Source organism: Lissotriton vulgaris, chromosome 12, assembly GCF_964263255.1.
Source record: "Lissotriton vulgaris chromosome 12, aLisVul1.2, whole genome shotgun sequence".
Taxonomy (NCBI): domain Eukaryota; kingdom Metazoa; phylum Chordata; class Amphibia; order Caudata; family Salamandridae; genus Lissotriton; species Lissotriton vulgaris.
Genome location: NC_141700.1, coordinates 745,900,824 through 745,917,107, shown reverse-complemented (window position 1 = coordinate 745,917,107; position 16,284 = coordinate 745,900,824). Strand labels below are relative to the sequence as shown.

The following is a 16,284-nucleotide window of genomic DNA, read 5'->3' as shown; positions in this document are numbered from 1 at the left end:
CCTGGGGGGGCTCTGCTACAATAGGACTACCATGCTGATACAACGGAGACTGCGGTCAAAAGCAGAGCCACAAACCGACTGGTGGTACGCAAAAACGCCAACCGCTAGCGCCGTATTTAAATCACAACCATCCATCCAACTCCAGAGAGAAAGTGGCACGTAATCGAGATTAGTATGAATAGGGCTAATTTATTTTTTTCAGGTCTCCCACAGCCCTGCAATGACAGAGAGACGCCTTTCGCCTGCGCAGCAGGCTTTATTAATCTAATTTGGCGCCATAAATTCAAACACTATAAATACCCCTCCCCTCAGGTGCAGCCACTGATAGACCTAGAAAACAGACTACATGGATTAATCCATGGCCGAAAAAAAAATTCAATACATGTTAAATAGGTTGAAGTGCATAGTGCGACAAGTCAATAAATATTAAAAGCAGCATAATGCAAAGCCACCTTATTTTGTCAGTAAAAGATGTTATCAGTGTGTTCACAGCCTGGGGAAAGAGCATATAAAAATAACATTTCTAAGTGAATTTGTCAATAATAATAGTACGACGACAAAGCTCTCAAAGATATGCAGCCCACCCAATATTTACTCAAAATTAAACATACTTTAAAAGACGTGCTCATTGTTTAATTTATGAAAGCCGGAAACCCACATATTGCCACATTGAAAAAGGAACACATTTCCCCATATGGCAGATGCGGCGAACGCAGCAGGATACTAATGTAATTATAGATTGTGTAAACCATCCGGAACACATTGAAGAGATAACAGTCTTGTAACAAGTCCATGGGCTCAGATTGCACCTACTGGGTGCACTAACGACCTAAATGTCAGCCTCCGGACAGTCTCTACTAGCTTGTTGAAGTACAAGATCCAGAATCCCCTTCAACGGAATTATCAATCAAAAATCTGTGCAGGAATTGTTGCAACAGTTCCAAGTATATATATATATATATATATATATATATATATATATATATATATATATATATATATATATATATATATATATATATATATATATATATATATATATATATATATATATATATTCATTGAAAAAAACATAGGTTTCAGGCCTTATATAGTTAGGAATTAGCATTTAAAAAACCTTTAAAATTCACTCAAAAAACTATAAGTTTTAGGGGTGTTGTAGTTAGCTGGACATTTCACTCATACTAAACCATTGAAATTGCTCCTATATAGTTAGTTGTACTAACTATATTTCGGGCACCCGCAATCCACTGCTCATGATGTCACATATTACATCATTCATGACATGATCAGTGACATCACTGATGACATCTCAAATGACATCACTGATGACATCACTGATGACATCATCCAGTGAATGTGGTTTGCTTCGTTATTTAAATATGCATTATATATATAGCAATTCGCATTGAAGAATGAGTGGATATATAAAAATAAATATTTGGATGGAGGATTTAGTAGCAGTGTAATTGACTGTTTACTTGACCAATTTATAGTGTCTCACTAAATATAGTGGATAGTGACTAAACTGTTTGAATATCTGTATCACTTTGTCAGTTGTTGTGTAAACTGGTTCTCCAGTTGGTTACTAGCTATGTGAAAGTCTATATTAGTTATTGATTAGTTAACTGAGTATTTGTATGGGAGAGTGAATGTGTGTGTGGTTCGGTGGGGGGTGTGTGACTGCCCAAAGATGTGTGAATAGTTTATTCACTAGATATATGAAGTTAAAACTACATGTTCTAACAGTTGTTTAGGTGAGTGAATATCTTTATGGGTGTGGTGATGAGCAAATATATTTCTCAATGGTACATGTCCAACAAACTAGAAAAATAAAAGACAGTGTATGTGTCAGTTGTTGTATATAAATAGGTATACATAAGATTCAATGATTGTGTGAGTGACTGTATGGATAACTTTATACTTGTAATAATGATTTTATAATTCACTAAGTATGACTTACTATCTAAATGAATAGATGAAGTTGTGTTTTTATAAGTGTGTAGCTAAGTAAATATGTAAGTATGATCCATTGTTTGCATAAGTGAGTAGGATGTCTTCTTATGTGAATAGAATGTGTGCTGGTGTGTAATGTCGATTTAGGTGTATAAGTATTTTTGATAGTGTTCTATTGTTCATTGACAGCATGTATGAGTGAATCTACAGGTAAGTGATTAGATGTGTGTATGCATCTATGAATCACTGAGTGGGTTTTTAGATACTTGTATTGCTGTAACAATGGATTCAAATATGATACTCTGCATTTTACAAAGAGTGATGAAAGATTTTACTAGTGTATGAAAAGGTGTATGTGATTGTCACGTGGATGATGTCATCAGTGATGTCATCAGTGATGTCACTGACCATGTCATGAATGATGTAATATGTGACATCATCAGCAGTGGATTGCGGGTGCATGAAATATAGTTAGTACAACTAACTATATAGGAGCAATTTCAATGATTTTGTATGAGTGAAATGTCCAGCTAACTATAACACCCCTAAAACTTATAGTTTTTTGAGTGAATTTTAAAGGTTTTTTAAATGCTAATTCCTAACTATATAAGGCCTGAAACCTATGTTTTTTTAGTGAATTTCAAAGGTTTTTTAAATGCTAATTCCTAACTATATAAGGCCTGAAATCTATGGTTTTTTCAGTGAATTTGCAAGGTTTTTAAATGCTAATTCCTAACTATATAAGGCCTGAAACCTATGTTTTTTTCAGTGAATTTCAAAGGTTTTTCTAATGCTAATTCCTAACTATATAAGACCTGAAAGCCCACCAGGAATCTCCAGTATGCGCCAGGGGACTGGATTGCAGAGAGGTGTAATGAAGCCACGCCCCTTTTTACACCTCTCTGCAGTGCAGCCCCGTGCATGTTTGAAGAGGGGGAACTAATTCCCCTTGCATACTGGGGGCCCCTGGGGGCCAACTAGCCCACCTGGAACCTCCAGTATGCGCCAGGGGGCTGCATTGCAGAGGTGTAATGAGGCTATGCCCCTTGTTACACTTCTCTGCAACGCAGGCCACTGGCGCGTTTGCAGAGGGGGAACTAATTCCCCTTGCATACTGGGGGTCCCTGGGAGCCAACTAGCCCACCAGGAGCCTCCAGTATGCGCCAGGGGGCTGCATTGCAGAGAGGTGTAATGAGGCCACACCCTTTTTTACACCTCTCTGCAACGCATGCCCCCGTGCATGTTTGAAGAGGGGGAACTAATTCCCCTTGCATACTGGGGGTCCCTGGGGGCCAACTAGCCCACCTGGAACCTCCAGTATGCGCCAGGGGGCTGCATTGCACAGAGGTGTATCGAGGCTATGCCCCTTTTTACACCTCTCTGCAACGCAAGCCACTGGCGCATTTGCAGAGGGGGGACTAATTCCCCTTGCATACTGGGGGTCCCTGGGTCATATCTGCCCAAACGCCGATATTCCAAACGATTGAAAATGACTTTTCTTGAGAAACATTTGGATTTGGATTATCATGTCCTATACTTTGGAATTTTTGAAAGACTGACTTTGAGGATGCTATAAATTACTCAAGTCTGTCCGAATTTTGTGGGTAAAATTGATACCTAGTCACTTTGAATAAGAATGTACTTACGTCTCGTCTAACATTTGGAAGAAATATCTAGTTATATGACAACAGGATACCGCCATAACTTGAAGGAAATAAGAACGCCCTGAAGAAGTTCTGTTGTACAGAACGAAACGTGGCGGCTGGCTGTGGTACATAAACTTAAGGAAAATAAAAGCATTTGAATATACACCAAGATTCAGCGCTTCAATAAGGACTCTAAGTGATATGATTTGATTGGACTTATTGTGCAAGTGGTGCTGTGCCAAACTTTGGAATATTCTCCACTACTCTCTACTACTTACTCTCTACTACTCCACTACTCTCTAATACTCACTCTCTACTACTCATTCTCTACTACTCTACTACTCTCTAGTACTCTCTCTCTACTACTCACTCCCTACTACTCACTATCAACTACTCTCTACTACTCTCTCTACTACTCTCTACTCTCTACTACTCACTCTCTACTACTCTCTCTCTACTACTCACTTTTTACTACTCAGTCTCTACTACTCTCTACTACTCACTCTCTACTTCTCACTCTCTACTACTCTCTACTACTCACTCTCTACTACTCTCTACTACTCACTCTCTACTACTCACTCTACTACTCACTCTCTACTATTCACTCTCTACTACTCTCTCTCTACTACTCTCTACTACTCACTCTACTACTCACTCTCTACTACTCTCTACGATTCTCTCTCTCTGGTAATCACTCTCTACTACTCTCTACTACTCACTCTCTACTACTCACTCTCTACTACTCACTCTCTACTACTCTCTACTACTCACTCTTTACTACTCTCTACTACTCACTCTCTACTGCTCTCTACTACTCACTCTACTACTTACTCTCTACTACTCTCTACTACTCACTCTCTACTACTCACTCTCTACTACTCACTCTACTATTCACTCTACTACTCTCTACTACTCACTCTCTGCTACTCTCTCTACTGCTCTCTACTACTCTACTACTCACTCTCTATTACTCACTCTCTACTCTCTACCTCTCTACCTCTCTCTACTTCTCTCTCTACTAGTCTCTACCTCTCTACCTCTACCTCTCTAACTCTACGTCTCTACCTCTACACCTCTACCTCTCTACCTCTCTCTACACGCACACATATACACATATATATATGCATATATATGCATATGCATTTATATATATGTATGTGTATATATATATATACATATACATACATATATAAACATATATAATCTGCATATCTATATAAATACAAATATAAATGCATGCATACATATACATATATGCATACATATGCATGTTATTTACATGAAAGTTTTAAAAACACTAATAAAAGCAAAGCTAAAAAGCCACCTCATTACAAACAGAATGCCTTTAACTTAAACGAGGGCGAGATCTATTGCATTTTCAATGCTTGTTTACTTTGGTTCCATCAAGAAGGCATTCAGATGTGTCACACATTTGCTATAAATTCGGAATGTTAGCACTCTAGTTGCTCATTAGATCACTGTAGTAAAGCTACTGCTCACCAGGGAAGTCTGCTGCTGGTGTTCAAAGTGCATGTTTCAGTCTGCATGTCAGAATTCTTTTAATGAAATAGAAGAGGATTTGAGAAGTCATTCAAAATGTGCCCTAATTTTTCTTTCTGCAGCACTAATCATACTTTCTATGGCAAAATTAACCCCCCTCATTGTGTTCCTTTTTAAATTAAATGTTTTCAGACTTACCACTTCATTCCAATCAAGATGGCTTCTGGTGTGCCATACTTTTGTCATAAGTAAGACTGTTAGCGCTCTAGTTGTTCTTTAAAACACTCTGGGACATTCTGTTATTGGGCTATACTTGGGCTACATCTGGGTGATATTTGGGCTACATTTGGGCTCTTTTGTCTCTGGTGGCCATCTTGGGAGACTGCATGTCAGAATTGTTTTAATGAAATAGAAGAGGATTTGAGAAGTCACTCAAAATGTGCCCTAATTTTTCTTTCTGAAGCACTAATCATACTTTCTATGGCAAAATGAACCCCCTCATTTTGTTCCTTTTTAAATTAAATGTTTTCAGACTTACCACTTCATTCCAATCAAGATGGCTACTGGTGTGCCATACTTTTGTCATAAGTAAGACTGTTAGCGCTCTAGTTGTTCTTTAGAACACTTTGGGACATTCTGTCATTGGGCTATACTTGAGCTACATCTGGGTGATATCTGGGCTACATTTGGGCTCTTTTGTCTCTGGTGGCCATCTTGGGAGACTGCATGTCAAAATTTTTTAATGAAATAGAAGAGGATTTGAGAAGTCACTCAAAATGTGCCCTAATTTTTCTTTCTGCAGCACTAATCATACTTTCTATGGCAAAATATACCCCCTCATTTTGTTCCTTTTTAAATGAAATGTTTTAAGAGTTACCACTTTATTCCAATCAAGATGGCTTCAGGTGTTCCATACCTTTGTAATAAGTAGGACTGTTAGCGCTCTAGTTGTTCTTTAGAACACTCTAGGAGGCTGCAGTAGAACACAAAGGAATCAACTGACAGTCTCTGTCCTTGTTGTATGCACATGTTTTACTGAGAATGTCAGACTTCATTCTCACATGACTGAGAAAGATAATGTGAATTTACAGAAAATATGCTTTCAGTTTAGCTTATAGATCCCCTTCCAAACCACTGTGGGAAAAGCATGAGATAATAGTTTTCTTTCAAACATGATTCATGATATCCCAGCAGAAGGCTTTTTCACATGGTAAAATCACTTTAAAACACACCACAGTTCCTAAAATGAGTACCGTGCGCGTACCCCGCGATTTTAAAAAAGGGCTAGGGGGTCAGGGGGTCTCAACCCTGCCCCCTTTTCGTGTTTTCCACTCTTGTTTTGTGCTCTCTTGTGCCTCACTTCTCCTGAGAAACAAGATGGCTGCTCAGGTGGTCCCAGAAGGATAATAACGTATATAAACGTTATCCGCTAATAGAATTAGCATTTACAAAACCTTTGACATTTATTGAAAAAAAATATAGGTTTCACGCTTGATATAGTTAGGAATTACCATTTAAAAAACCTTCCAAATTCACTGAAAAAAATCATAGGTTTCAAGCCTTATATAGTTAGGAATTAGCATTTAAAAAACCTTGCAAATTCACTTAAAAAACCATAGGTTTCAGGCCTTATATAGTTAGGAATTAGCATTTAAAAAACCTTGCAAATTCACTTAAAAAACCATAGGTTTCAGGCCTTATATAGTTAGGAATTAGCATTTTAAAAACCTTGCAAATTCACTTAAAAAACATAGGTTTCAGGCCTTATATAGTTAGGAATTAGCATTTAAAAAACCATTGAAATTGCTCCTATATAGTTAGATGTACTAACTATATTTCGCGCACCCGCAATCCACTGCTGATGATGTCACATATTACATCATTCATGACATGGTCAGTGACATCACTGATGACATCACTGATGACATCTCAAATGACATCACTGATGACATCACTGATGACATCTCATTTGACATCACTGATCACATCACTGATGATATCATTCATGTGATAATACGATGCACCTCCTCACACTCTAATATAACCTTTGATACACCCAGTGTTAAATACAGACTACCATTCTTGAAACCATTGACACACCAATACCAGTTACTACATACGCACTCACTGATTGCTAGGTCTACACACACATTCACTCATTCACCCATAGAATCACTCATACATACATTCACTCATCAATACAACACTATCATATGCACTCATACACCTATACAGACACTCACACACCGCCACTCATCCATGGAGTTACTCACACACCTAGTCAGTCATGCAAAGAATCCATCACACTTCCATTTCCTCAACTATACAGTTATACACACAACACCTTACTTATTCAAACATATACTAACACATACTTACTCTCTTATACAATCACTGATACAAGTACACAGTGATCCATACAGCCACTCGCACATTCACTGGCTCTCATGTATAGTCATTTATATATGCCAACTCTCACATGCACTGTGTTTTACATAGGTACTTACGTGGACATGTAGCACTGAGATATCCATTCACTCACCAACACACCCATGCACACAGTCAACCGTCCATATAGCTGTTTCCACATGCACTCTTGAACTCATACACCTAGTGAATCAACTGCTCACACATCTATGCACAGAGTCACACACCTCCCAGCCACCCACACACACACTCAGTCTCCCATTCAAATACTTGGGCAACCAATCAATAACCCATATAGCCACTCATATAGCTACTGATCAACACATGCAGCAGACAGATGGCGCAGTTGCCGCACTACAGAACATGGAGGGCAGAAGGAAGTGGCAGCAAAATGGACCATGGTGGACAGGTTTGAAGGGATGGGGGCATGGAACTTTGACAGTCAGGGTGGAGGTGGCAGTGATAGGCGGTAGCCATCTGATCATGCTAGGCAGATGGGAGGGACAGTGGCAGCTCAACAGAACATATATAGGAAGGTGGAAGTTCCATGGAACATGGTGGGCAGAAAGGAGGGGGCAGGGCATGCACACAGACATTGGGGGCCAGGGGGAAGTAGAGCATGTACAGCAAGTTAAGCACAGAGGCTAAGCAGGAGGACAATGATGCTGCATGGAATCGGGGAACGTAGGGAAGGAGGACTGGGCAGGGACATCGAACTAAATGGATGGCAGTGGCAGCACATCAGACCATCCAGGGCAGTAGGGAGAGGGCTGGTGCATGGGCTTGGACAACAGGATAGGAAGGAGGTAGATGGGGCAGCAAGGTAAGTATTCAGGGCAGACAGGAAAGGCAGTGGCAAAACAACGGCCACACAGAGATGTAATCAGTGGCATGGACTTGGACAATGGATGTCAAGAGGAGGGGGCAGGAACAGCAAGCGTGGATGGTGGCAGCACAATGCCAGGGCAGCCCCTGCATTATCTTCACCCCCACTGTGCATTGTGATGGGCATCTTACTTCACATTAAAAAAACTTAAAAATTCACTGAAAACACCAAAGGTTACATGGACGTTATAGTTAGGTAATACCATTTTAAAAAACTTAGAAATTAACTGAAGAAACCAAAGGTTACAGGTATATCAGAGTTAGGCTCAGATTTTACTCATACAACGCCAGTAAAATTCAGCAGTTATAGTTAGCACTTAGTCTTGTACATGTGAAATCTGAGTCTAACTATAACGTCCTTGTAACCTTTGGCTTTTTCAGTGAATTTCTAAGGTTTTTTTTAAATTCTATTTCCTAACTGTAGCATTCCTGTAACCTTTGGCTTTTTCAGTGCATTTCTATGGTTTTTTAATGTCATTTCCTAACTATAATGTCCCTGTAACCTTTGTTTATTTAGTGAATTTCTATGTTTTTTTAAATAGTATTAACCTGTAACCTTTAAGAGTGGGTGTGTAATTATCTGTATGGGTCAGTGAGTTGGTGTATGAGTGGCATTATGGGTCTGTGCATGATTGTGTGAGTGGGTGCATGGGTGTGTGAGTGTCTGTATGGGTGTATGAGTTGGTGTGTGAGTAGATTTGAGAGTGTGTGAGTGGGTGTGTGAATTATTTTTTTTGGGGTCAGTGAGTAGGTTTATGAGAGGCTGTATGCATCTGTGAGTGGCTGTGTGAGTGGGTGATTGGGTCTGTGAGGGTGTGTGTGAGTGGGTCTATGGTTCTGTGAGTAGAGTCTGTGATTAGATGTGAAAGTGGCTGTATGGGTGTAGACACAATATAGGTTGGGAAGATAAACAGTGCAATATTATACTGGGGTTGATGCCTAAAAGTAAATGTCTCCTGCAAGGACTTTTCTATGGGGGAAATCTTGGCTGATGGTTAAAAGCCTAACATTTGCAATATCACAAAATGTGAAAGTTGTGAACTTTAACCTGATCTGATTTCAAAATTTAAACTCCACTATCTTCTCATGAATGCGACTAAGTTAACTTTACTCATTCTTGACTGTTGTTGAATCTTACCTGGGGATGGTTGTAGAGACTCAATATTCGTGCCATAAGGATTGAATTTGTTGATGTGTCATCTCCTACTATGGCCACAGGTGGGCGATTTTTCCAGCAGTTGAAGTTTGCGATTGGTTCCTTTTGCCCTGTCAACATCCAAAAAGTGCCCTCAAGTGATCTTTCTATAATCATGCAGGAGTCATGAATCCAGAATCCCAGGGTGATGTTGGGTAAGAGGTTGGGATCATTGTTAATCTCCTCAATAGTAAAAGCCATCGCTTGCATCCACTGGAAATTCTCCAACATAAACCTGAAACATGCAGTTAACATATTGGACTTAATAAACAACATTTAGAAATAAAATGTAAGGGACAGACTGTCAAATAATCCTAATGTTGAATCTCACAATCAATGTCCTCTAATTGTATGGAAGTCATGCCCGAGGCAGAAGTTCTATAAAGCTATCAGAACATTCCACTCACTGACGGCAGAATGTTCTAATTTAAAAAGGGAGAAACAGAAAGATAAACATTGGAATGTTTAAGCAGAAGATTTATACCAGCTATTATTAGACATGAGTCACTTCATTGTCTTTAATGGTTTTTGGACAAAATGATTAAGAAAAAATATTGTGATTGAAAAATATTGTGTCAAGAATATCCGGATATCAAAAATATAGTCAGCAGATTATCATAGGTAGGATGTCATTTCCAATGTTGTTTTTAATATTGTAAAAATATTGATTTTGTAAATATTGTTACATATAAGATCATTTGTAAGTGTTATTTTGTATGTAATTAATTGTGTTTGATAATATGTTATTTTTATTTATGTTTTTAGGAAGACAATTTAATAATACTAACATTGTTGAAATTAGAATGTTTATTTGTGTTATGTATCAAAATAATGGAGGCGCGCGGCGGCGGCGAGACAAGATGGCCGCCACCTGAAGAGCTCCGGCACATTGAGATCTGAACGCCGACGGAAGGAACGTTTCTAAGCAGCGCCTCCTTACCTCAACAGCGGGATTCACCGTCGGAGATGCTCGGGGACACAATGGCTAGTTTTCAGACCTGTGGAGGGTCTTGTTGATCTTTTTAATGCTCCGTGCATCTCTGCCTCATAACGGCTGCCATTTTAGGCTTTTCTACATCGCTGTTTCCCTCATTCGTGACGAGGATGTTTCCATATTCCATGATGCAGTCATTTTGTTTTTTTAAGGCTTGCCACCTTTATTCTTTAAGTGATGGACTATTTTGATATACTGATTTGCAGTTTGTGAGGATTAGCTGCTATTTAAGCATTTAAATGCCTATTTGACTTTAGTGAATAGCTTCTCTGTACAATTTTTGGCAATACTTTCATCCGGGCGCTCTGTGTACTTTTTTTTTTCAACTTTCATAGACATACTTATTTTAGATTACTCTTGGAATACTCATTATTGCTGTATTTTGCTTCATTTTTTCGCCCTCATTTGAAATATTTTGCTGGCCACTTTATTTTGGGCTGCTCCTCTTCACTTCCTCAGCGCTATCTCCTTGACTGCTTCCACTACATCAGTGACGGTTGTATTTCAATCCCTTCTGTCGCCAACATGGATTCTCATCACTCAAATAAGACACAAGGGGCCTCTTCTAGTGCGCAGAAAGATGTTAATAGTGGCCCTGGCAAAAGCATCAAGAAGGATCCTCCCTCTCCTTCTAAATCGCCATTACCCCTTACTCTGGAAGACATAATGGAGGAACTACGCCTAATTCGCCCTTTCATGTCTAACACAGCCGCTACTTTACAAAAGTTAGATGAGAAGTGATCTGGCTTGGATACAAGGCTTTCTGATGTTGAACAAAAGGTGAGCGATGGTCAAGATGTTCTCGCTAGAGTTGATTGCCTCTCTAAGGAAGTCGATTTACTCAAAAAGTCCACTGAAGATTTGAAAAATCGAAATTGGCGGAATAATCTGCGCATTTACGGTATTCCAGAAGGTTCTGAAGGGTCAGATATGATTGCCTTTTTGAAGACTCAGGTTCTCCAGATAGTTGGTCTCCCAAAATCGACTGACTTTAACATTCAGAGAGCTCATCGCTTGGGACCACGGGGTTCTTCTTCCTCATCTAAACCACGGGGCATAATTGCCTATTTTCTTCTTTATTCGGATCTCATGGAAATTCTACATGCAGCCAAACAACGTAAACAGATATTATAGTCCGGCCATAAATTCTTCTTCAGCCAAAATGTCTCCAAGTCAACTGCCAACCGATGCAAGGAGTCCTCGATCTTCGGCCTGCCCTGAGATCCATGAAGGCTCGATATGGCCTCATACATCCTTGCTTCTTCAAAGTAACGTATAAAGATAGGACTTTTAGCTTTGAAGATCCTGCCGACCTTTGGAAGTTCATCCACGATCATAAAGGAGAACTCATGGAACTGAGCAAGTCTTGATTTCTATTTGTTGTATCTGGGTTTATCCGTTCTATCGTACCTAGTTGGTAATTTGTTATTCCCAGCTAATTGTTATCTTTTGTTTCTGTTTTAGTTGTTCTATGGTTCCCAATATGTTAATTCTTATCCTTGACTTCTTTTCTGTTTTTAGTTTCCCACATTTTCCAGACCGTTCCTCCATGATGTGCTGTTGATGTCCCTCACATTTGCCATCCCTTTGTTTGTTTTGTGCGACTCAGTTGCTGCAGCGGTTCTTTCATTGTTTGGTAATTTTCCTTCCTTTTGTTTCACTGTTTCCCTTTGTTTCTTTTCCTTTTTGTATTTTTATCCATAGGCATTCTTGTTTTTCTCTTCTCCGTGTCTCTTCTTTGTGTGCTAGTCTTGTTCTTCGTCGACCCCCTCACACGTCATTGTCTTTTTTTTTTACAGTGTTCCTATGACTAAAGACTTCGGTCTTTTTGTCATCTTTCTTCTGATATCTTTTTTTGGGAGACAGCGCTCTCCTCTCTCCCTATATTCTCCTTCACTCATTTTGCAAATGTCCTTTCTATCCTTCTTTCATTTCTTACATCTTTCTTTTCCCTTTCCTCTTTTTCTTCCTGGGTCTTTTTCTGTTTCGATTATTGATGTTGTTTCTTTACTCTTCTACTTTGGTGATTCTTTACTCTTACTCTTACCCACTTCTTCTATCAAACCTTGCAATTTTATACACTCTTCTTTCTTTTTTTTTATTATTTCAGTTCATAGCAGACATAAAGAGAAAAATAAAGCATACAATTCCATGACATTAAAACAATACTGTAGCACTATGACAAATAACAATCCAAAAAGTTATCCAAATGACAATTCAAAATGTTGGAGCATTGGCTGCCATATCTTCAATCCCAGTTGCTTTTTTTCCCTAGATTTGATACGATATTAATTATATTCTAAATGAAACACATTATAAATCTTGGCTCTTCACATTTCAAAAGCGGGTGGTTCAGGTTTCAGCCACGTTGTAGCAATACATAGTCTAGCTACCGCCATAGCCATGAAAATAAAATATCTATGGGGATAATAGTTCTGTACAATTTCATCATCCGTACCAACCCCGAAGAGCAACAATTCCCAGCTTACATGGAATTGCACCTTCATAATAATAGATAAAAATTTCTCTATGCTTAGAAAAAATGAAGAAAGTGCATTACAATTATAAAATATGTGAACAATATTGGCTGCGTCCATTTGGCATCGGAAGCATTTGCCATCATAGATACTTCCCCATTTCATCATTTTCACAGGTGTATGGTACAGGTTAAATACAGTCTCAAAATGTTGCGTACGCAAATTAGCAGATAGAACTATTGCCCCTGCCATATCAATGGAATCTTGCAAAAATATGCCCGAACATCCCAATCGGTTTTGCCATTTGGTATCCTGCAATTCAATATCATCCAATTGTTTTGATAACAACATTTCATATAAGACACCAATCTTAGCACCTTTTGAGAGCGCTTCAATGAATTCATTAATTACAATAGGTTGTAGTGGACGTTTATGCATAAAATCGCGTATTTGCAAGTATTTAAAGAAATCGATTTTCTGCACCGAATACAACTCCATTAAATCCATAAATTGAACCAATATACCATCCATAAAGAAGTCACCCAAATGGGATATCCCTTTACTTTTCCAAATTCGCATCTTGGCATCCCAAAATATAAATGGTAATATGTTCCTAGAATCTAAGGGTGTATAAAAATTAACCCGCTGAATATCCAAGATTTTCCGAAGTATCTTCCACCCCTTATAAGCCGCAAATATCATTTTAAATCTGGTACGTTTAAAATAGCTAGGCTCAAAAAATTTCAACAGGACTTTGCGAGCCGATTCTCCAATTAACATTTGATAAACATTAGGTGTCTCATACAGCCGTGTGGCCCCCCCAGTTAACATAAACCTTGAATTTTGTATTAGGCAAACTATTTAATAAAAAAGAACATTCGGGACACCCCAGCCTCCACGGTTTAAAGGTAATGTCATGTATTTGGATGCACGGCGGGATTTCTTCCAACCCCAAATAAACCTATCCGAAAAACTTTGCAATTTAGTCAATTGTAGTCTAGATAGCTCCAAAGGAACTGTCCGAAAATAATAAAGTACTTTGGGGAGAATGCACATCTTAGGTACATTGCGTTGCCCAACCATTGACAAATGCAAACATTCTTTTCTAGCTGGCTCTTAACCGCTCCTATTATATCATTCCAGTTAACATCGATTATCTCCTGTATACACATCCTGATTGTGATCCCCAAATATTTAGCCTCTTGCTTCACACGTGGTTCCCTAATACACAGCCCCGTTGAACAAACAATTTGGGTTTTTAAGATATTAAGTTTGTAGCCAGCAACCTGTCCAAATGATTGCGTCAGAAGTTCAACCTCCCGTATTGCTGACTCAGGATCTGATGTTACCCCTGCGATTTCGTCAGCGTACGTGAGTACGCGTGTTTCATAATCTCCTACTATCATTGATTTTATTAGATTGGTAGATTCCAAACGCTGTAGTAGTGGCTCTATGTAGATCGCAAAAAGTAGAGGCGAGCAGGGACACCCCTGTCGCGTGCCCCGGGTGATATGAACAAGTGCTGACTCCTGTCCCATAGTACAAATTTTAGCCCGGGGATTCCTATACATAGATTGAACAGCCTGCATAAACAGCGGGCCAAATGCCATTCTACCCATTCTAGCCCATAAAAACGGCCAAGCAACCCGGTCAAAGGCTTTCTCCGCGTCCCAAAAAATAGTACCCATATTTTTTTGTGATGCGGTTGCATAATCAATTAATGCTATAACGCGATGGAGATGGTTTATGGTACTTCTCCCGGGAAGGAACCCATGTTGGTGGTGAGATACTAACTTCGGAGTAACTTGAAGTAATCGTGTGGCTAATATTTTAGAATATATTTTAACGTAAGCGTTAATTAATGATATGGGCCGGTATGACCCGGGGAGTTCAGGAGGCTTATGTTTTTTTTTTAAAACTACAATATTGGCATCATCCCAAGATACCGGCGGACTACCTCGTTGAGCCATAATAAAGGTAGCTAGCATGTCCTCCTTAATAACACTGAATAATAAATGATAGATCTCTAAGGGAAGTTTGTCAGGCCCAGATGCCTTTCCCATGCCATCGGCTGACTAGCAGTGCCTCTATTAAAGTCTAGAAATTGTGCAGCCCATAATTTATTATGCGTAACAAACTCTTCATCACTTATAAGTGTTTTATTAAAAGTAAATGAACGGATTGGACGAGTCTGCTGCATGCGTATCACCTCTAGGACAATCGGGCTGTGATCCGACGTAATTCGGGGCAGAACTTGAATCTTCGCACCTATGGTTAAATATTGAGGTATAAAAATATAATCCAACTGTACGTATCTGGAGTGGGGAGAAGAAAAGAATTGATATCCTGGATTACTAGGATTTAGATTAGCCCATCCGTCAATTAAACCATGTTGGGATACTAACTGGTATGATGCCCGAGATACCTTTGGCTTACGACCATGATATCTCTGGGGCCGGGAATCCCAAGTATGAATGCCATTGCGCTAATTCAACATTTAAAAATTCCAAGATATCTGGCTCATCAAGATTAGACCCATTCACTGTACATATCGTAGCTTTCATGGCCCCAATTATACACTCGCAGATAGCTCACCGTCCATAATTATCAACCCGTATTCTGCCCATACCAGTTACAGCATGGCTGCCCATTATAACTACCCCACGATTCATAGTAGATTGTTTAGACACCGCTAAGATTGAATAACCCAGTTCTAATAAAATCTTATAATTAGACCAAGGGATATGTGTTTCCTGCAGGCAAAGTATATCTGGGTTGATTAAACGTAATTCATATTTCACCCTTTTTCTTTTCATAATATTGTTAAGACCACAAACATTAAAGGAGCAGATTCGTAGATTACTAGCCGCCATATATAAGAATTAATTGCAGGTCATTAACAAACATACGTATTTGTACCCTTGCTCCAAAGAATCTAGAACCACTGCTACGAACTGATATTTTTTCCCTTTTTCCCCCAGAACCCCCTAGGCCCCTACCCCAGCAAACCTCCCAGTGACCCCCAACTACCCCAAGTCCACACAACACCACCCAGATCCCCCCCCCACCACCAGCAATGCCCCCCCCTTAACTAAGGCAATTTGGCAAATGGCCCTGTGATGCTCGGTGAGTGGTTCCCATGCAGCTCGGCTCACCAAATAAAAAAAATAAAAAAACAGAATGTATATATCTCTTTCAACCTTG

The 16,284-nt window shown here is 39.3% G+C and overlaps 1 protein-coding gene across 1 annotated transcript in view; it reads right to left on the bottom strand.

Moving 5' to 3' along the window:
* LOC147678550 (extracellular calcium-sensing receptor-like) overlaps positions 1–16,284 on the bottom strand; it is a 165,163-nt gene that overhangs the window by 93,926 nt on the left and 54,953 nt on the right. The window contains exon 2 of the mRNA XM_086946596.1: positions 9,553–9,844. Coding sequence (XP_086802722.1) covers positions 9,553–9,844 — 292 coding nt within the window. The remainder of the gene's footprint in view (positions 1–9,552; positions 9,845–16,284) is intronic.